The following is a 22,905-nucleotide window of genomic DNA, read 5'->3' on the forward strand; positions in this document are numbered from 1 at the left end:
TCAACAACAATCAATAATAAGCAATTAGTAAAACATAAATACAGTAGAGTCTCACTTATCCAAGGTAAATGGGCCAGCAGAAGCTTGGATAAGCGAATATCTTGGATAATAAGGAGGGATTAAGGAAAAGCCTATTAAACATCAAATTAGGTTATGATTTTACAAATTAAGCGCCAAAACATCATGTTATACAACAAATTTGACAGGAAAAGTAGTTCAATACGCAGTAATGTTATGTTGTAATTACTGTATTTACGAATTTAGCACCAAAATATCACGATATATTGAAAACATTGACTACAAAAATGGCTTGGATTATCCAGAGGCTTGGATAAGCGAGGCTTGGATAAGTGAGACTCTACTGTAGAATCCTACAGTTGGAAGAGACCTCGTGGGCCATCCAGTCCAACCCCATTCTGCCAAGAAGCAGGAAAATCGCATTCAAAGCACCCCCGACAGATGGCCATCCAGCCTCTGCTTAAAGGCCTCCAAAGAAGGAGCCTCCACCACACTCTGCGGCAGAGAGTTCCACTGCTGAACAGCTCTCACAGTGACGAAGTTCTTCCTAATGTCAGGTGGAATCTCCCTTCCTGCAGTTTGAAGCCATTGTTCCGCATCCTAGTCTGCAGGGCAGCAGAAAACAAGCTTGCTCCCTCCTCCCTATGACTTCCCTTCACGTATTTGTACATGGCTATCATGTCTCCTCTCAGCCTGCTCTTCTGCTGGCTAAACATGCCCAGCTCTTTAAGCCGCTCCTCATAGGGCTTGTGCTCCAGACCCTTGATCATTTTACTCGCCCTCCTCCTGTTGCCACCCAATGCTTTGAGGCAACAGCGGGAATCAGGCACCATTTCAACTGCAATGACTCAATGCTGCGGAATCCTGGGAGTCGTAGTTTCACCAGGGCCCTGCAAAGAGTGATACTGTCTCGCCAGACTAGTTTCCAGGCGCCCATTGTATTGAGCCACGGGATGGAAATGGATGTCAAACAGGATCCATTCTGGCCTGTGGAGTCAGCCTCAGTCAGCGGTCGGCTTCCCAAGGGACTTTCCTCCCAGTTTGAAGGCCTTCTTTGCCCCACAAGCGCCATTTCGTTCTTCTCAGTCTCAGTTTGGGAAGAGAGCTGCCTCCCGACTTCGGCCCCTTTGAGGCCGATCCTCAAAGAATCTCAGGCCTGAAGTTTCCGTCAGAAAATATCGCAAAGGGATCGTGTTCACAGCAATCTGGAATCTGTTTATGGTGCAGTGTCAATACTGTCTTAACTTTAAACTATTATTATTATTTGAGTCAAGCTCTGAACCTTGCTGCCACAATCGGAAATGTTCCCTATCATTATTTCATTGTTAACAATGGGATCTCCTCTCAGGAGTCACACTTTTGCCTGTTTAAACCTCCTTGGGGTGTTTTTTGTTTTGTCTTTTGTGGTCTTTCAGTTCAGTTTTCTCAGAAACTCGGCTCAAAAGCAAGGTTTAAATCGGCCTTCTTGAACGAGGCCTCCTCCAGATTTGTGGGACTATGACTCCCATCACCCAAGAGGACATGCTCGGTAAGGACGATGGGCACTGTAATCTGACACATCAGACGTTATGACACTGTGCATGGAATGGAGGTCAGTGTCTATTGATGGGAAAACTGAATGCCTAATTAGTATGTGATGCATCACGAGGATATCATCAAGACAAACTCCCAGGATATGAATACAGGCAACCTTCAAAGAGTTCTTGGGATTGTGTTTGTTTCTATTTTAGGGTGCTTCCAGACAGCACCAAATAACGGGTTTTACCTCAGGGGCAAAAAACAAAACAAAAAAGGGACCTGAGAAAAGGTCCATATACAGTTCAGTTGGTCCCAGGATTTCTCCTCCAATGTCCAGACTTGCTGCTTTGTCCTGGGTTTTTGAAGCCCAAAAATTGGCCGCCAAGGGATGTCCGCTGGAAATTTAGACTTTTTTAAAAAACTTAAAATGCGCAGATGCGAATATGCAAGTCGTTGTACAAGTTCTGTTCTTGAGTAATACATTTCTGTTCTTCATTGTTTTTATCGTGAAAAGATGCGGGACGTTGACTAGAGGGCGAAAACTTTGTCCTGGCCAGAGAAACTTCACCCTCCACACGTTTAATGAAGTTTCTAGGACGCAAACAAAGTTTATGGAGTTGTTGTATGTTTTCCGGGCTGTATGGCCATGTTCTAGAAGCATTCTCTCCTGACATTTTGCTCACATCTATGGCAGTCATCCTCAGAGGTTTTGAGGTATGGAGAAACTCAGCAAGGAAGATTTATATATATCTGTGGAAAGTCCAGGGTGAGGGAAGAACCTTTGTCAGTTGGAGGCCAGCATGAATGTTGCTGTTAATCACCCTAATTTGCATTGAATGGCTTCATCTACTGGCTACTTTCTGCCTGGGGGCATCCTTTGTTAGCTGCCCCTAGTTCCCATGTCTCAGAGCAGGGGTCCCCAAACTTTTTAAACAGGGAGCCAGTTCACGATCCTTCGGACCATTGGAGGGCCGGACTATAGTTGGCCACCGAGCAATAACAATAATAATAATAATAATAATAATAATAATAATAATAATAATAATAAATAACAACAATAATAATAATAAAAAGAGGGTTGGAAGAAACCCTTTGGGCCATTGAGTCCAATCCCTTTCTTCCTTTGTGCACCGAAAGCACCCCTGACAGATGTCCACTCAGCCTCAATGTTAATAATAATAAAAAAGAGGGTTGGAAAAGACCCCTTGGGCCATTGAGTCCAATCCCTTTCTGCCTTTGTGCACCGAAAGCACAAGCAAAGCACCCCTGACAGATGTCCACCCAGCCTCAATGTTAATAATAATATGTTCGACTTGTGATTTTGTGATATGAAATCCAGCATATCTATCTTGTTTGCTGTGTCATAATAAAATAATAATGATGATGGTTGTAAGAGAAGAAGAGACCCCTTGGGTCATTTAGCCCAACCCCCTTCTGCCCTTTTGCCGTGGGGGCCGGATAAATGGCTTCGATGGGCCGCATTCGGCCCCCGGGCCTTAGTTTGGGGACCCCTGTCTCAGAGTGTTGCTTCTTATTTACTGTTCTGATTTTTGAGTTTTTTTTAATACTGGTAGCCAGATTTTGTTCATTTTCATGGTTTCCTCCTTTCTGTTGAAGTTGTCCACATGCTTGTGAATTTCAATGGCTTCTCTGTGTAGTCTGACATGATAGTTTATGGAATAGGATCATGACTTTCCAAGTCAGGAGTACACAATCAAACAGGAACACACACTTTCAAGCCAGGAATAGGACTTTATTATCACTTTTTAGAGGCTGCATGGCCATCTGTGCAGACAGCTTTGGTTGTGTCCTTGTGCCTGGGAACTACAAGGGCAATGTTCCTGGGTTATGCATGTGTGTTCCTCATTGCTTTTATCCTAAAGACACAGGGAAAGTGGATTACAGGGCAAAAACTTTGTCCTGGCAAGATAAACATTGTCATCCACCCAAATGGGCAATTTGGAATTCCCTCAACAGACTGAGAAGCGGAGTGGGCAGATCAAAAGACAACCTGGTAAGATGGCACTACCTGGAGGAATCTTCCACCTTGTGTGACTGTGGAGCTGAACAAACAACTCCTCATATGTGTGCTTGCCCACAATGCCCTACCTCATGCACGGAGGAGGAGTTGTTTAAAGCTACGGACAATGCGATTGCTGTTGTCCACTTTTGGTCCAAAACGACTTAGCTGTTTGTGATTCCTTTATTTTATCACTTTTAAACTTATTTATTATGCAATGCTTTGGACACGAAATAAATAAAACGAAGTTTCTAGGACGCAAGCAAAATTTATGGAATAGGATCACGACTTTCCAAATCAGGACTACACAATCAAACAGGAAGACACACTTTCGTGCCAGGAACAGAACTTTATTATGACTTTTTAGAGGCTGCGTGGCCACCCGTGCAGACAGGTTTGGTAGTGGACTTGCGCCTGGGAACTACAGGGCGATGTTCCTGGGTTATGCATGTCTGTTCCTGATCGCCTTTATCCTAAAGGCATGGGGAAAGTGGATTACAGGGCAAAAACTTTGTCCTGGCAAGAGAAACATCGCCACCCACCCACTGTGGCACACAAAGTTTGGGTCTCATGGCCCCTGAGTCCACCCTTCAGAGCAGAAGAGCAGAAAAGGAAGATGCATGGGGCCACTCTTCCTTGCTTCCATCCTGCTGGGGGCCCCTCCCTTCCAGGAGCATCTCCAGGCTGCGGGTTGTTTTCCTTTGAAAAGGTTCCGTTCTTGCCATGGAGACCGAGGGTTCTGAGAAGCCTCAAGTCAGTTGGCGCTGGCATTGCCTTCCTGAGCACCAAGATGGGCAGAGAGCACTCCAGACAGCTCCCACTGAGGCCAGCCGGGAGCGATGCCTCTGCGCCAGAAGTCCCTCCGCGTGCCCCCCGATGGACGGCCCTGGACTCGTGGTTCAGGGTAAGGACCGCACCCCCCTCCCGCTCCCTTTGGGGGCCCGGGGCCAGCTCTGTTCTGGCACTGAGGGCCCCCTTAATTGCTTCCCTCTGCAGAAGGTCAGGACAAGGCGCTCGCTTCGCCGCGTGAGCCCCGAAAACGTAGCTGTTCCTGTGGATCCTCCAAGGTAAGCCCTGGCCCCCCGTTCCCTTCGGGGTCCCCCCACCCTAAGGGAAGGGAAGGTAAAGGTTTCCCCTGACGTTAGGTCCAGTCATGACTGACTCTGAGGGTTGGTGCTCATCTCCATTTCTCAGCCGAAGAGCCAGCGTTGTCCGTAGACACCTCCAAGGTCATGTGGCCGGCATGACTTCATGGAGCGCCGTTACCTTCCCGCCGGAGCAGTACCTATTGATCTCCTCACATTTGCATGTTTTCGAACTGCTAGGTTGGCAGAAGCTGGAGCTAACAGCGGGCGCTCACTCCGCTCCCCGGATTCGAACCTGGGACCTTTCGGTCTGCAAGTTCAGCAGCTCAGTGCTTTAACATACTGAGCCACCGGAGGCTCCATCTTCTATATATATAAAAGAGCGATGGAATCAGGGCACCGGACAAAACAACAAAACTACAGGCTCCCCAACCTCAAAATTTGACAACACAACCCATCATCCACGGCTCTAGGTTGATACAACAAAAAGAAAAGAAAAATGAAGTCCTAATTAGAGGGAAAGGAATAATTGTTTTTATCCAATAGCTGCCAGTTAGAGGGCTAAGCTCCACTTGGTCTCCTAGCAACCCACTCAGCCCAGGGCCTCAGTTTCGCTGTTTAGATTAAATTAGCAATGGTCAGAACATTATAGACTCATCTCTGGTTGCTTGAGAGTTTGTATTAATGCTATGACAGTTGACTCTCATTTAACCGACACCCGAGGGGAAGTGGTTGATGCCGGATAACTGAGAGTTGTCTCTGGTTGCTTGAGAGTTTGTATTAATGCTATGACAGTTGACTCTCATTTAACCGGCACCCGTGGGGAGTGGTCGATGCCAGATAGCTGAGAGTCATCTCTGGTTGCTTGAGAGTTTGTATTAATGCTGACAGTTGACTCTCATTTAACCGGCACCCGTGGGGAGTGGTCGATGCCAGATAACTGAGAGTCGTCTCTGGTTGCTTGAGAGTTTGTATTAATGCTATGACAGTTGACTCTCATTTAACCGGCACCTGTGGGGAGTGGTCGATGCCAGATAACTGAGAGTTGTCTCTGGTTGCTTGAGAGTTTGTATTAATGCTATGACAGTTGACTCTCATTTAACTGACACCCGAGGGGAGTTGTTGATGCCGGATAACTGCGAGTCTTTGGTTGCTTAAGAGTTTGTATTAATGCTATGACAGTTGACTCTCATTTAACCGGCACCCATGGGGAGTGGTCGATGCCAGATAACAGAGTCGTCTCTGGTTGCTTGAGAGTTTGTATTAATGCTGACAGTCGACTCTCATTTAACCGGCACCCTTGGGGAGTGGTCAATGCCGGATAACTGAGAGTTGTCTCTGGTTGCTTGAGAGTTTGTATTAATGCTATGCCCCATAGTATGCCATCACATGGACTAGACATTAATACTGAAATGCAGCCATTGAAAGCAAAGACCAATGCAGTTCAAACTGAATTATATGGTCAGCATAGACCCATGTAAAGCAGTCCAAGGCCGTTCAAACCGCATTATATAATAATAATAATAATAATAATAATAATAATAATAATAATAATAATAAGGCAGTGTAGACCCATATAACACAACCCAATGAAATGCAGTGCAAGAGCCAACACGGCCAACTTGGTATAGTAGCGGGGTCTGGAGGTGGTTGAATTTGCTATCCAGGAGTTGTACTTCACCCGTATCCAGAGAGCACTGAAGATAGATCTGGACCAAACTTGGCACACAGACTCAACATGCCCAACTGTGAATATTGGGGAAGTTTTGGGGGAAATGACCCAAAATTTTTGGGAAATTGTAGTCCGCCCACATCCTTCATATTATTACTAAATATCATTGCTATTGATTACAGCAGCCTGGGGGAGGCGCCTTCCACTCAGCCCTGTCTTCTGCTGGTCCTTCTTCAACTCCCTGGACAGGAAGGGAGGGGGTTCAATCAGGGCCACCTAGCACCTCCAAACAAAGGATTCCCCAGGGAGGAGGCAGCCAGGCTTTGAAGCTGCAAGGCCATTACATGCTAATCAAGGTGACTAATAACAGCAGGTATACCTGCCACACCGAGACTATTCAGTGTATTCTAGCTCACCAAACTTGGATTACAATAGGAAGAAAACGGCTACACTTTGCAGCTGCAAGGCTATTCACTGCTAATCCACCTGGCCAACAAACAAATCCAAAAAGTCACAGCAACGCAACACGTGGCCGGGCACAGCTAGTTGACTACGAAAAGGCAAATTCCTCCCACCTCAAAATCCCCACCTGCCAAAATTTGCATATCCCTGCTCCCTCCCAGGGGCCCCTCCCTCCTCTCACTCCCCAACCAATCACCTCCCACATGCAAATTCCTGCCACCTCACAATTCCCACCTGCCAAAATTTGCATATCCCTGCTCCCTCCCAGGGGCCCCTCCCTCCTCTCACTCCCCAACCAATCACCTCCCACATGCAAATTCCTGCCACCTCACAATTCCCAACTGCCAAAATTTGCATATCCCTGCTCCCTCCCAGGGGCCCCTCCCTCCTCTCACTCCCCAACCAATCACCTCCCACATGCAAATTCCTGCCACCTCACAATCCCCAACTGCCAAAATTTGCATATCCCTGCTCCCTCCCAGGGGCCCCTCCCTCCTCTCACTCCCCAACCAATCACCTCCCACATGCAAATTCCTGCCACCTCACAATCCCCAACTGCCAAAATTTGCATATCCCTGCTCCCTCCCAGGGGCCCCTCCCTCCTCTCACTCCCCAACCAATCACCTCCCACATGCAAATTCCTGCCACCTCACAATCCCCACCTGCCAAAATTTGCATATCCCTGCTCCCTCCCAGGGGCCCCTCCCTCCTCTCACACCCCAACCAATCACCTCCCACATGCAAATTCCTGCCACCTCACAATCCCCACCTGCCAAAATTTGCATATCCCTGCTCCCTCCCAGGGGCCCCTCCCTCCTCTCACTCCCCAACCAATCACCTCCCACATGCAAATTCCTGCCACCTCACAATCCCCAACTGCCAAAATTTGCATATCCCTGCTCCCTCCCAGGGGCCCCTCCCTCCTCTCACTCCCCAACCAATCACCTCCCACATGCAAATTCCTGCCACCTCACAATCCCCACCTGCCAAAATTTGCATATCCCTGCTCCCTCCCAGGGGCCCCTCCCTCCTCTCACTCCCCAGCCAATCACCTCCCACATGCAAATTCCCCCCTACCTCACAATACTCACCTGCCAAAATTAAAGCACTGAGCTGCTGAAGTTGCATACTGAAAGGTCCCAGGTTCAAATCCGGTGGGAAGGTAACGGCGTTCCATGCAGTCATGCCGGCCACATGACCTTGGAGGTGTCTACAGACAACGCCAGCTCTTCAGCTTAGAAATGGAGATGAGCACCAACCCCAGAGTCAGACACTACTGGACTTACCGTCAGGGGAAACCTTTACCTTTACCTAGTCAATGTTTATGTAGTCAATGTTTTCAATACATTGCAATGTTTTGGTGCTAAATTCGTAAATACAGTAATTACTACATAATGTTACCGTGTATTGAACTGCTTTTTCTGTCGATTTGTTGTAAAACATGATGTTTTGGTGCTTAATTTGTAAAATCATAACGTAATTTGACGTTTAAAAGGCTTTTCCTTAATCTCTCCTTATTATCCAACATTTTTGCTTATCCAACCTTCTGCCAGCCCATTTATGTTGGATAAGTGATATAAGGAATGCAATTTTACCACACCATTGCATATAATGTGACATGAGCATCCACAGATTTTGGAATCCATGGAGAGAGCTGTAACCAGTCAACAGTTGATACTGAGGGGGGCCCACTGGATATCAATAAAGCTGTACGTTGGTATTAATAATATATACAGGGAGAGGACAGGAATAAACAGTTTTGTGTGTTGGCAGCATCATACAACACATATGGAAAAAAATTATAAAAAGAATCAAAATGTTTCAACTGACTGTAAAAGTGTGAGGCATGAACCATGTCTTGTACAATGGTGCCTTATGTTCTTGGGGGTCATTCCAGTGGTGGATATGATCAGGGACAAAAAGGTTACTCCAAAAATATCATATTCGATTTATGGCAAGTCTCCTTGAAACTCCGTCCTCAACTCTCTTTGGACTTTACCTTTTCACACTTCCAGTCACATTTTAAAATTATTTTCCTTTGTTCAAAACTTAAATCTGAGGCTGGATCTATACTGCCCTATATTCCAGGATCTAATTCCAGATTTTCTTCTTATCCCAGATTATATGGCAGTAGGGACTCATATAATCCAGTTTAAATCAAATACAGTAGAGTCTCACTTATCCAACATAAACGGGCCGGCAGAATGTTGGATAAGCGAATATGTTGGATAATAAGGAGGCATTAAGGAAAAGCCTATTAAACATCAAATTAAGTTATGATTTTACAAATGAAGCACCAAAACATCATGTTATACAACAAATTTGACAGAAAAAGTAGTTCAATATGCAGTAATGCTATGTAGTAATCACTGTATTTATGAATTTAGCACCAAAATATCATGATATATTGAAAACATTGACTACAAAAATGCGTTGGATAAACCAGAACGTTGGATAAGGGAATGTTGGATAAGTGAGACTCTACTGTAATATGGAATCAGATCATGGGATATAGGGCAGTGTAGATTCACCATGAGGCCCCTTCCACACTGCTCCTATATCCCAGGATCTGATAGCAGATTATCTCCTTTGAACTGGATTATATGAGTCCACACTACCAGATAATCTGGAATAAAAAGATAATCTGGGATCAGATCCTGGAATAAAGGCCAGTATAGATCCAGCCTGAGATCCCTTCCACACTGCCCTGTATCCCAAGATCTGATTCCAGATTATCTACTCTGAACTGGATTATATGAATCTAAACTGCCAGATAATCTGGGATAAGAAGATAATCTAGGATCAGATCCTGGGAATTAGGGCATAGATTCAGCCTGGGGCCCCTTCCACACTGCTGCTATATCCTAAGATCTTGATTCCAGATTATCTGCTTTAAACTGGAGTATATGAGTCTACACTGCCAGGTAATCCAGGATAAAATAATCTGGGATCAGATCCTGGGATATAGGGGCAGTGTAGTTCCAGCCTGAGGCCCCTTCCACACTGTCCCTATATCCCAGGATCTTAAACCAGATTATCTTCTTATCCCAGATTATATGGCAGTGGAGACTCATATAATCCAGTTTATATCAGATAATCTGGAATCAGATCCTGGAACATAAGGCAACGTAGAAGGGACTTGATTTCCATTATTAATTCCAATGGGTTTAACATGGGGGGGGGGGGGGGAAACAAACCTCAATTAAAGTACAGTAGAGTCTCACTTATCCAACACTCGCTTATCCAACATTCTGGATTATCCAACGCATTTTTGTAGTCAATGTTTTCAATAAATCGTGATATTTTGGTGCTAAGTTTGTAAACACAGTAATTACTACATAGCATTATTTCGTATTGAACTACTTTTTCTGTCAAATGATGTTTTGGTGCTTAATCTGTAAAATCATAACCTAATTTGATGTTTAATAGGCTTTTCTTTAATCCCTCCTTATTATCCAACATATCCGATTATCCAACGTTCTGCCAGCCCATTTATGTTGGATAAGTAAGACTCTACTGTATCTGTTTTTAAGTGTGTATACCTTTTTTGGGACACCCTGGTTAGAGCACGTTCAGATGGAAATTGGGGCTCTTAATACAGGAGGATTAAAGACATAATAATCTATCCACGCTGACATTTCTATGCAGTTTCAAACCAGTATTGTAAGAGGGAAAATGCAGAAAATCCTGGAACAAATTGGAAGCCTGGAAGGGGAGGGATTTGCACCAATTGCAGAGCCTTGATCATTTAAGAAGGTTGCTGGAGTTTTCAGGAGTTTGTAGGAAGCTGTATGTAAAGGATAATCTTAGATTGGAAGGAGGGGAGGGGACTTGATCTCTCCTCCATGCAATTGGGATAGAGGGTTCCCGATTCTCCCCGTTTCTCTGATATATATATATATATATATATATATATATATATATATATATATACCGTATATACTCGAGTATAGGCCGGGTTTTTCAGCCCTTTTTTAGGACTGCAAAAGCCCCCCTCGGCTTATATTTGAGTTAGGGTCCTGGCCGGCTTATATTCGGGTTGGCTTATACTCGAGAATATATGGTACATTTATTATTTTACTCTATTATTGTTGTATTTATTATTTTACTCTATTATTGTTGCATTTATTATTTTACCCTATTATTGTTACATTTATTTTGCTCTATTATTGTTGTTACTATTACATTTATTTTAATCTAGTTTTTATTATGATTAATACATTTATTTTTTCACTCTGATCTTCTTATTACTATTACATTTATTATTTTACTGCATTTATTATTTTACTGCATTTATTATTTCACTATTATTATTAAAAGTATACATAAGCGCATTTACTTTGAAGAAGATGAGAATAATGATTTAATCAGAGTTAGATTAAATTAGAGCTTTATGTAAATATTCAAAAACATTTAACCTACGGATGCCTCAATTAATGTAATTTTATTGGTATCTATTTTTATTTTTGAAATTTACCACTCTCGGCTTATACTGGAGTCAATGTTTTCCCAGTTTTTTGTGGTAAAATTAGGTGCCTCGGCTTACATTTGGGTCAGCTTATACTCAAGTATATACTGGTGTATATGTGTATATATATATATACTAGCTGTGCCCGGCCACGCGTTGCTGTGGCAAAGTGGTGGTGGTATTGGGTAAAAATTGTGTAATTTTTATTTGACGTTATTTGTATTTTTTAATTAATTTTATTGTAAGTTATCTTTTTATTTATTATATTTTATTATTTTCTTGTATAATTTTTAGTTATTTTTTGTTATTATGGTATTTTATTGTATTAATTTTTTAGTGTTTTTAATTATTTTTTAGTGTTTTTTATTATTTTTTATTGGGTTGCTAGGAGACCAAGTTGGAGGAGCTTAGCCTTCTAACTGGCAGCAATTGGATAAAAGCAATTATTCCTCTCTCTCTAATTAGGACTTTATTTTTCTTTTCTTTTTGTTGTATCAACCTAGAGCCGTGGATGATGGGTTGTGTCGTCAAATTTTGAGGTTGGGGGGGGGGCTGTAGTTTTGTTGTTTTGTGGGTCGCCGTGATGCCATCACTCTTTTATATATATAGATATATATACACACACACACACACACACACACTAGGTTGGGAACCCAGCGATGCCCGGATTATTTGAAAAAGGCATGATTTGTTTTTGATTGTCAGGTATTCTCAGTTTGGAGTGGGTGAACTACAGTTCCCAGAATCGTAGGTCAATTCTCCCCAAACCCTCCCAGTATTCAAAGTTGGCCATTTTGGGTCTGTGTACCGAGTGTGGTCCAGATCTGTCGTTGGCTGGTCATCGCCTGGCTGCAGTGCTCTCTGGATGGGGGTGAACTGCTACAACTCCCAGATTCCAGGGGCAATTGTCCCAAAACATCTGTCAGTATCCATCACAGGTTATGTTGAGTCTGTGTGCCAAGTTTGATCCAGATCCGTCATTGGCTGGGTTCAGTGCTCTTTGGATGCATGTCAACTACAACTCCCAAAATCAAGGCCCATTCCCACAAACCCCTACAGTATGTTCAGTTGGTCATGAGACTTCTCTGTGCAAAGTTTAGTTCCGATCCATTGTCGGTGGGGGTCACTGTTTCTCTGGATGCAGGTGAACTATAACTCCCTTTTCCCCAAACTTAAGTAATATGCTCTTTTGGTTATGGGGGCTCTGTGTGCCAAATTTGGTCCTGGTCCATCATCGGAGGGGTTTGAAGTGCTCATTAATTGCAGGTGAACTATAAATCCCAGTACCTACTACTCCCAAATGTCCAGGCCAATTCCCCTCCAAACCGATCAGTATTCAAATCTGGGCATATCAGGTATGCATGGCAATTTTGGCCCATAAGTTTTTCTCATGAGTTTTTCTTGAGCATTTTCAAGTTTTTTTTCAAGCTGTTCTGAGTCCCTTTCAGGTTAGAAATATACTGTGTTTCCCCGAAAATAAGACAGTGTCTTATATTAATTTTTGCTCCCAAAGATGCTCTAGGTCTTATTTTCAGGGGATGTCTTATTTTTCCATGAAGAAGAATTCACATTTATTGTTGAACAAAAAAAAATGAACATTTATTATATACTGTACAGTAGTTGTCATCACAAACCAGCATAACCAGACAAACTGTGAATCCTATCAAGAATTTCTTGTTATTACCATTATTTCCATGTACAACACTCTATGGTATGTACATTTACCAATCCTGCATGCTCTGGTGTTCTGTTTGGCAGGCATGCTTCCAAACAAAACCTTTGCTAGGTCTTACTTTCAGGGGAGGCCTTATATTTAGCAATTCAGCAAAACTTCTACTAGGTCTTATTTTCTGGGGATGTCTTATTTTAGGGGAAACAGGGTATGTAGTAAATCAATAAATAATACATTTTCTTGTCCCCTTCCAGTCCTCCGGAGACACAAGGAACGCGCGCGGAGGCGCCCTCTCCCCGGACGCTGATAATTGAAGTGAGGCCAGCGTCCAAGGTAAGGAAGGAGGCCTCTCCCTCCCACGAACCTTTGAGAAATAGTTAAAAACAAGATAGGTTTTGTAGGCTTATTCTTAAGCTGAATTTGTTTTTAAGATGGAACAGTTTAAAGTGTAACTCCAGAGAGAGAGAGAGTGCTAGCGCTTTCATAGAATCATAGAATCATAGAGTTGGAAGAGACCTCATGGGCCATCCAGTCCAACCCCCTGCCAAGAAACAGGAAATCACATTCAAAGCACCCCTGACAGATGGCCATCCAGCCTCTGCTTAAAAGTCTCCAAAGAAGGAGCCTCCACCACAGTCTGAGGCAGAGAGTTTCACTGCCGAACAGCTCTTTGGATAGCATAGCTGGATGGCCATCTGTCGGGGGTGCTTTAAATGCAATTTCCTGCTTCTTGGCAGGGGGTTGGACTGGATGGTCCATGAGATCTCTTCCAACTCTATGATTCTATGATTCTAAGCAGTTGACAAAGTGGAGCTTTGGGCAAGTTGGTGTAGTGTGTGCATTCATTCAGTCAGCTGTTGACTTATTATGACTATTATGGGGCCGGGCTATGGCGCAGCTGGCTAGTAACCAGCTGCTATAAATCACTACTGACCGAGAGGTCATGAGTTCGAAGCCCGGGTCGGGTTAAGCCTCCGACCATTAATAGCCCTGGCTTGCTGTTGACCTATGCAGCCCCGAAAGACAGTTGCACCTGTCAATTAGGGAAATTTAGGGACGCTTTATGCGGGAGGCTAATTTACAACACCATAAAACTGCCAGCAAAACACGAGGAAAGAAATGCGGAAGTACAGCCACTACTGGACAGTGAAGCAACAGCTCCCCCTGTGGCCGGAATCGTGAAGCTGGAAAAATGTTAAAAATGCCTCTGAGTCTGTCTAATGTATGTTGTTTGTCTGTTGGCATTGAATGTTTGCCATATATGTGTTCATTGTAATCCGCCCTGAGTCCCCTTCGGGGTGAGAAGGGCGGAATATAATAAATATTAATTTCATAGGATTTTTTAAGATAAGGCATACTTGGAGGTGTTTTTACCAGTTCCTACTCTGAAATCTAGTGTACAACACTTGATATTTATTGTTTGCTCCCAATCAACGTACTAACCTGGGCTGACCCTGCTTAGTTTTCAAGATCAAGCACAAGCTGGTACCTTTAATATATTTAGGTAGGGACCACTTTTTTATGGACTAATTTCATATCTGATGAAAGCTCTGCACTTGATATTCACGAAGCATTAGTGACATCTATTTATATTCCGCTTTTCTCCCACAAAGGGACCCAAAGCGGCTTCCAGCTTGTTATAATGCAATTAAATGCAAAATAAAACCAACAGCAATCAACAACAAATGCAGTATAAAACCCACAACAATCAATAATAAGCAATTAGTAAAACATAAATAGAATTCTACAGTTGGAAGAGACCTTGTAGGCCATCCAGTCCAATCCCATTCGGCCAAGAAGCAGGAAAATCGCATTCAAAGCACCTCCAACAGATGGCCCTCCAGCCTCTGCTTAAATGCCTCCAAAGTAGAAGCCTTCATCACACTCCAGGGCAGAGAGTTCCGCTGCTGAACAGCTCTCACAGTGAGGAAGTTCTTTCTAATGTTCAGGTGGAATCCCCTTTCCTGCAGTTTGAAGCCATTGTTCCGCATCCTAGTCTGCAGGGCAGCAGAAAACAAGCTTGCTCCCTCCTCCCTATGATTTCTCCTCACATATTTATACATGGCTATCATGTCTCCTCTCAGCCCTCTCTTCTGCAGGCTAAACATGCCCAGCTCTTTAAGCCGCTCCTCATAGGGCTTTTTCTCCAGACCCTTGATCATTTTACTTGCCCTCTGGACACTTTCCATTTTGTTAACATTTCTCTTCAATTGTGGTGCTCAGAATTGGACACAGTATTCCTTGGTTTGACCAAGGCAGAATGGAGTAGAATAGCATGACTTCCCTGGAATATCAGAATAGCATGACTTCCCTGGATCTAGATACTCCTATTGATACAGGCCAAAATCCCATTGGATTTTTAAGGCACTGCCACAGTGTTGGCTCATGTTTAACTTGTCCACGAGGGCTCCAAGATCCATTTTGTAACAACTGGTACTTGCTCTTATAATTGAAATACACTACCACATTGTACAGACTTTCAGAATGAAAATTGGATTTATTCCAGGGATTGTTATTTTCATCTTAAAAGCTTAAAAAGGATGAAAGTATGTAAAGTCTGTGTTGCAACATCTGTAGAGAATAGTGTAAATGAGGCATGGGCAAACTTTGGCCCTCCAGTTGTTTTGGACTTCAACTCCCACAATTCCTAATAGCCGAAACACTTGGAGGGCCAAAGTTTGCCCACACGTGGTGTTGATCTTCAAGTCTTCAAATCTTAGTTCAAGGTAACAAGTCTAGCTGTTTTATACCTTCAGTTTTCCCATCTGTGAAATGGTAATGTGGTCCTCATAAAGGTCGCAAGATAAGCTTCTCACTAAAGGTGATTTGTAGTGTTCCACTCAGCGCCCTCCCAGGCTCCCACAAAACTCCCACTGGCTCCCACAAAACCTCCTAATCCTGGCTCTAAGAATTACAAAAAAATTAAAACCAGGACAGTAAATAAAGAATAACAATTTGAAAACAGGTGAATTGCAGACAGGAAACAATCAGGGCCAGCTAACTCCTTCCACCAAGCAGGAATCAGCCAGGGTTCAAAGCTACAAGAAAAGTCCACAACAGTCCCATATACAGTAGCGTCTCACTTATCCAACATAAACTGGCCGGCAGAACGTTGGATAAGTGAATATATTGGATAATAAGGAGGGATTAAGGAAAAGCCTATTACACATCAAATTAGGTTATAATTTTACAAATTAAGCACCAAAATATCATGCTTTACAACAAATGGATAGAAAAAGCATTTCAGTACACGATAATGTTATGTAATAATACTGTATTTACGAATTTAGCACCAAAATATTACGATTTATTGAAAACATTGACTACAAAAATGCGTTGGATAATCCAGAATGTTGGATAAGCGAGTGTTGGATAAGTGAGACTCTACTGTAATTGATTCCACTATCACACAGAATAAAAACATTATTCCTAATACAGTAGAGTCTCACTTATCCAACATAAACGAGCTGGCAGAATGTTGGATAAGCGAATATGTTGGATAATAAGGACGCATTAAGGAAAAGCCTATTAAACATCAAATTAGGTTATGATTTTACAAATGAAGCACCAAAACATCATGTTAGACAACAAATTTGGCAAAAAAGTAGTTCAATACGCAGTAATACTATGTAGTAATTACTGTATTTATGAATTTTGCACCAAAATATCACGATATATTGAAAACATTGACTACAAAAATGCGTTGGATAATCCAGAACGTTGGATAAGCGAGTGTTGGATAAGTGAGACTCTACTGTATTTAGGTGCTTCATTTCCTAGTTTTAGGTTAGATTAGGTCATTGTGCCTTCAAGCCATTCCTAACCATGCCATCCCCTCCATCAAACTGGTGTCCCATTTTATTTTATTTTATTCTAACTGATCTTATTTTTATCTGATTTATATGTTAACTGAGATTTTATGATTTACTGTATTGTTTTGGTTAAGGTAACTGTTTTGTATAACTGCTGATTTTATTGTGTTTGCATTGCAATGTGTTTTAACTGATTTATTGTTTTGTATTTTGGGCTTCTGACCCATGTAGCCTCCCAGAGTCCCTGCCGGGAGATGGTGGCAGGGTAGAAAAATAAAGTTACTTACTAACTTATGGTAATCCAATCACAGGAGTTGCTTGGCAAGACTTGTTCAAAGAGAGGATGCTGCTGCTTTCCTCTGAGGCTGAGAAAGTGTGACTTACCCAAGGTCACCTAATGTATAAGTATCATCGATGGAGTGTACCTACAGGGAATACATATGAGTGGCTATAAAACACTTGTATACTTCGTCAATGATACTTATACATTAAATTTATTTACTTGAAGAACTTGCTACAGTGGAAAATTAGCTATTTTAGGTTTTCTGTACCTTTGTAAATTACCACCTGAGGAAGACTACACAGTCAAAACTGGTCGTGGATGGTTATAAACTTTGGATTTATTTAAAATTTTGGATTCAAAAAGGATTTACAAACTTGGACATATAGGTTTGAATGCACAGTCTTCTATGTGGAACATGAACTGGACTCACAAACCTTGAGTATAAGAGCTAGGCTTTCTATGAACATGTGTATTTGTAACACATTGATGACTGTATATCCTCGAGTATAAGCCGATCCGAATATAAGCCGAGGCACCTATTTTTACCACAAAAAAACTGGGAAAACATTGACTCCAGTATAAGCCGATAGTGGTAAATTTCAGAAATAAAAACAGATACCAATAAAATTACATTAATTGAAGCATCAGTAGGTTAAATGTTTTTGAATATTTACATAAAGCTCTAATTTAAAATAAGATTGTCCAACTCTGATTAAATCATTTTTCTCATCTTCTTCAATGTAAATGTGCTTATGTATCCTTTTAATAATAATAGAGTAAAATAATACATGTCATAATAATAATAAATAATAATACAGGAAAATAATACATGTTGTAATAGAGTAAAATAATAAATATAATAATAATAAGATCAGAGTGAAATAATAACTGTATTAATAATAATAAAAATAGAGTAAAATAAATGTAATAGTAGTAACAATAATAGAGAAAAATAATAAATGTAATAATACCAATAATAATAGAGAAAAATAATAAATGTACCATATATTCCCGAGTATAAGCTGACCCAAATATAAGCCAACCAGGACCCTCACCCGAGTATAAGCCGAGGGGGGCTTTTTCAGTCCTAAAAAAGGGCTGAAAAACTAGGCTTATACTCGAGTATATACAGTATATTGGTTTTAACTGTCATATTTGTTTTGTTTTGGGCTTGGCACCATGTTAGCCGCCCCAAGTCCCTTTGGGGAGATGGTGGCAGGATAGAAAAATAAATTATTATTATTATTATTATTATTATTATTATTATTATTATTATTATATTCTTCCCTTCTTACCTCGAAGGGGACTCAGGGTGGAGCACAACATATATATAGCAAACATTCAATGCCAGAACATAAAATAAACCATAAAAATACATAAAGACAAAAATAAGTTATCTTCACATTAAAACCATTATTTAAAACCATGCTTTTAACTAATAGTGGTTTTTTATATCCAATGTGTTCCCTGCTTGGGTTTTAATAATGCTGTACTTACTTGGTTTTATCTTGTTTTTAATTATGTTGGTGCTAATCCATGAAATATGTAGTATTTGAAGGGCATATCCTGACATTGATATTTGCAGCATTTTAATGTTTTAATGATTTATATAGGGTTTTAATGGCATGTTTTATATTGTATTTGATGGTCTGGCTTTTGTGTATTTGTTTGTTTGTCTTGCATGCGAAAGACCTGTGGTCTAAGCATTAAATACATTTGGTATTTGGTATAGCAAATATTCAATGCCAGAACATAAAATAAACCATAAAAATACATAAACACTAAAATCAGTTATCTTTACATTAAAACCATTATTTAAAACCCGGAAGATCTTAATCTCAGCAATGGTTCATAGAGGGAGATGCATTCAGACAAAATACTGCAGAATGATTGAAGCAGAAATCAATATAATGTTAAATCTACAAATAGCAATAGTTAATAGAAATGTACTACTTGCAAGGATAAGAGGAGTGAAGAATATAAAAAAAGAAAAATTGGTTGACAAATTCATAGCATGTGCGCAAATTATTTTAGTGAGGGATTGGAAAGGTAAAACAAAATAGACACTGATGAATTGGTATAAGTATATAAATAATATGTTAAATGTGAAAATAACAAATTGCAAATGGAACAATATAAATAAAATTGAAAAGGTTACAATCATTAAGAGGACGTGGGAACCAGTTAGGAATTATTTAGAAAATATGCTAAGATGTGGAGTGGAAAAAATTGGACAGAAATCGATATTTATTTATTTATTTATTTGCCCCATTTATACCCCACCTTTCTCACCCCGAAGGGGACTCAAATGTATTTCAAATGTAACTTCTGTAGTTTACTGTATAAATTGCATGTATAAGGAGGGGAGGGTGGGAGTGGGATAAAACAATAAAATAACAATAAAAAAGACTAAAGGGTGGGCCTTGGACTATTATTTGAATTTGCATGATTTTAATTGATGTTTTAATTGTTTCAATTTTAATTGTACAGTAGAGTCTCACTTATCCAACATAAACGGGCCGGCAGAACGTTGGATAAGCGAATATGTTGGATAATAAGAAGAGATTAAGGAAAAGCCTATTAAACATCAAATTAGGTTATGATTTTACAAATTAAGCACCAAAACATCATGTTATACAACAAATTTGACAGAAAAAGTAGTTCAATACACAGTAATGTTATGCTGTATTTACTGTATTTATAAATTTAGCACCAAAATATCACGATATATTGAAAACATTGACTACAAAAATGCGTTGGATAATCCAGAACGTTGGATAAGCGAGTGTTGGATAAGTGAGACTCTACTGTAATTGTTTATTTTGGAATTGTGTGTTGTTAACATCGAATTGTTGCCTGTTGAGTCCTTTTCAGGGTGAGAAGGGCAGGGTACAAATATGGGAAATAAATAGAAGGAGCCCCAAGGGCCATCCAGTCCAACCCCTTCTGCCAGACAGGAAGGCCCACCCAATCCCTCCTAACAGATGTCCATCCCTTTTGACACATCCAACCTCTGCCTAGAAGCCTCCAGAGAAGAAAACTCCCACACACTTTCTTTGAAAATCTCACAATCTTGGTGAATGAAGGGGATGCTGTGGGTGCAGCACATCTTGATTTCAGGAAGGCCTTTGGGAAGGTTCCCCAAGACACACAGAAGCCAGTAGAATGTGGGCGAGACAGTGCTCCTGTCAGGTAGATCAGGAATTGTTTCACAGGCCGAAGCCAGAGGATGCTTCAGTGGCTCCTCTTTCTTCATCCTGGAGAGAAGGGACCAGTGGGGCACCATCAAGAGGGTCCTGTCCTGGGCCTTTAAGGCTATGCATCGTCTTCAGTGAGGACTTGGATGATGGAATCCATGTGAAAAGGACTTAGGAGTTTTAATAGACCGCAAACTGAACACGAGTCAAGGGTGTGATGCAGCAGCTTAAAAAGCCCATGCGATTCTAGGTTGCATCAATAGAAGCATAGTGTTGAGATGGAGGGAAGTCCTAGTCCTAACATGCTATGCTAGATATATATATATATATATATATATATATATATATATATATATATATATAGAGAGAGAGAGAGAGAGAGAGAGAGAGAGAGAGAGAGAGAGAGAGAGTAAAGGTAAAGGTTTTCCCCTGACGTTAAGTCCAGTCATGTCTGACTCTGGGGGTTGGTGCTCATCTCTATTTCTAAGGCGAAGAGCCGGCGTTGTCAATAGACACCTCCAGGGTCATGTGGCCGGCATGACTGCATGGAGCACCGTTACCTTCCCGCGGGAGCGGTACCTATTGATCTACTCACATAGGCATGTTTTCGAACTGCTAGGTTGGCAGGAGCTGGAGCTAACAGCGGCCGCTCACGCCGCTCCCGGGGCTTGAACCTGGGACCTTTCGGTCTCCAGCTCAGTGCTTTTACACACTCTGCTACCGGGGCTCCTATATATATATATATGTATATATACACACACACACACACACACACAATATAATTTACAATAATATATAATAATTATAACATATTGTATATACATATAATATTCATAATATTATATTGTAATACGATATAATACTAATAATACAATATAATAATATTAATTATATATTATATTTTACATGTAATATTACTAATAATATTACAATATATAGATAGAGTACAATATAGTAATTTATTGCCAGTATTGTACTATGCTAATAATATAATATTGTATGTAAATTTAATTTGTAAGCCGCTCTGAGTCCCCTTCGGGGTGAGAAGGGCGGCATATAAATGTAGCAAATAAATAAATAAATAAATAATACAGTAGAGTCTCACTTATCCAACATAAACGGGCTGGCAGAACGTTGGATAAACGAATATATTGGATAATAAGGAGGGGTTAAGGAAAAGCCTTTTAAACATCAAATTAGGTTATGATTTTACAAATTAAGCACCAAAACATCATGTTATACAACAAATTTGACAGAAAAAGTAGTTCAATATGCAGTAATGCTATGTAGTAATTACTGTATTTACGAATTTAGCACCAAAATATCACGATGTATTGAAAACATTGACTACAAAAATGCGTTGGATAATCCAGAACATTGGATAAATGAGACTCTACTGTAGTCTCACTTTGCTTTGCTTTGCTCAGACTTCTTCACTTGGAATAACCCTGTGTCCAGTTCTGAGCAAAGCAATTCAAGAAGGCTGTTGACAAATCCTAGCAGCCTCTGGCAGTGTAGTCAATGGGGAAGAATGCTGGGGGTGACAGTCCAAACTTTACTGGGGATTCCAGTTCTTAGAAACAGAGGGGGGTGGAAAGAGGGAGATTGACGCAGAGAAGCCCTTCTTTGGTGGAACCTTGAGTTTCCCTTTCTTTCTTTGCAGTTTCTGGGGAGAGAGAAGCTCCCCTGGGAGGCTAGCAGCCTTCAGGCGGAGCGTAAGAACCAGACCTCAGAGAGTGCAGAGAGGTACCTCCTATTCATGTTTTGGGGGGAAGGCCAGGCTGGGGGTTGGGGTTTTTGGGGCCCAGAGATCTGGAGGGGGGCATCCCAGGACGCCGCCTTCTTCCCAGGGGCTGGCAAGGGCCTTGGGATGGGGCTGGCCTTGGGAATGGAAGGGAGAAGGCGGCCAGGGATCTCAAACTCTTCTTCTTTCCCTTGTCCTTCTAGCAGCTTCCTCTCGGAGCAAATCCTGACTTCACCAAAGGACAAACAACCCATAGAGTTGGTGAGTGAAAGAAGGGGGCTGGAAAGGGAAGAGCTTGCCTTTCTCCTTCCTTCGGGAGATGGGTTCTTGCTCAGAGCATCCACTTCTCTCTTCTTTCTCCTCAACAGGGTTCAAAGGAAGTTGGGATCCCTTCGGAGGTCCTGGAGGAGGGGGCGGCCCGGGCCCTCGATACAGAGAGGTAGGTCCTTCTCATGGCAGGCGGAGGTCCCCTCTACCCCCCAAGTGAGGCCAAGGGGGCCTCGCATGCAGCCCTATTCCAGGGGGTTTGGTGGGCTCCACCTGAGAGATAGGAGAGAACTTCTTCTGACCTTGCTTTCTTGTCTCTCTCCTTGCAGTGTCCATGAGCCCCCTCTGAAGACATCGACGGTAAGAGAGGGAAGAGGGTGATCAAAACGGGGGGGGGGCTGCTTCCTCTCCATCCCCACACCTCTTTTCCTCTCCCCACCACACCTTTTATTATGGTAATCTCTGAGCCGTTAGACTCAATTTATCCCTCTCTGGGGGAGATTCCACCAAAAGTGTAGCAGAGTAGCAAAAGCAGACTTTCAAAAACAGCAGATACTTACACGCGGTGAGCAAAGAGAAGCCTTTTTCTGTTAGGATGGCTATCGATTGCAGAGGCTCAGTAAAAGTTCAAAAAACATTTATTCAGGTAAAAAGAATTCCATTGTAGATAGAAAGGTTTGGGAGCTG

General features: G+C 41.7%; 1 protein-coding gene across 2 annotated transcripts in view; it reads left to right on the forward strand.

Annotated features, from left to right (window-relative positions):
* The first annotated feature begins 254 nt into the window (after positions 1 to 254).
* Positions 255 to 22,905, forward strand: part of LOC134293434 (uncharacterized) — a 30,975-nt gene continuing 8,324 nt past the window's right edge. Inside the window, exons 1-7 of one of the 2 annotated variants that reach the window (XM_062960961.1) lie at positions 255 to 4,460; positions 4,553 to 4,623; positions 13,170 to 13,248; positions 21,871 to 21,953; positions 22,158 to 22,212; positions 22,320 to 22,390; positions 22,548 to 22,578. In XM_062960961.1, the coding sequence (XP_062817031.1) occupies positions 4,005 to 4,460; positions 4,553 to 4,623; positions 13,170 to 13,248; positions 21,871 to 21,953; positions 22,158 to 22,212; positions 22,320 to 22,390; positions 22,548 to 22,578 (846 nt within the window). In that variant the 5' untranslated portion in view covers positions 255 to 4,004. Of the gene's footprint in view, positions 4,461 to 4,552; positions 4,624 to 13,169; positions 13,249 to 21,870; positions 21,954 to 22,154; positions 22,213 to 22,319; positions 22,391 to 22,547; positions 22,579 to 22,905 lie in introns of both variants that reach the window. The other variant, XM_062960960.1, reaches the window with a different exon arrangement.

This window comes from Anolis carolinensis, unplaced genomic scaffold (genome assembly GCF_035594765.1).
Source record: "Anolis carolinensis isolate JA03-04 unplaced genomic scaffold, rAnoCar3.1.pri scaffold_8, whole genome shotgun sequence".
NCBI lineage: Eukaryota > Metazoa > Chordata > Lepidosauria > Squamata > Dactyloidae > Anolis > Anolis carolinensis.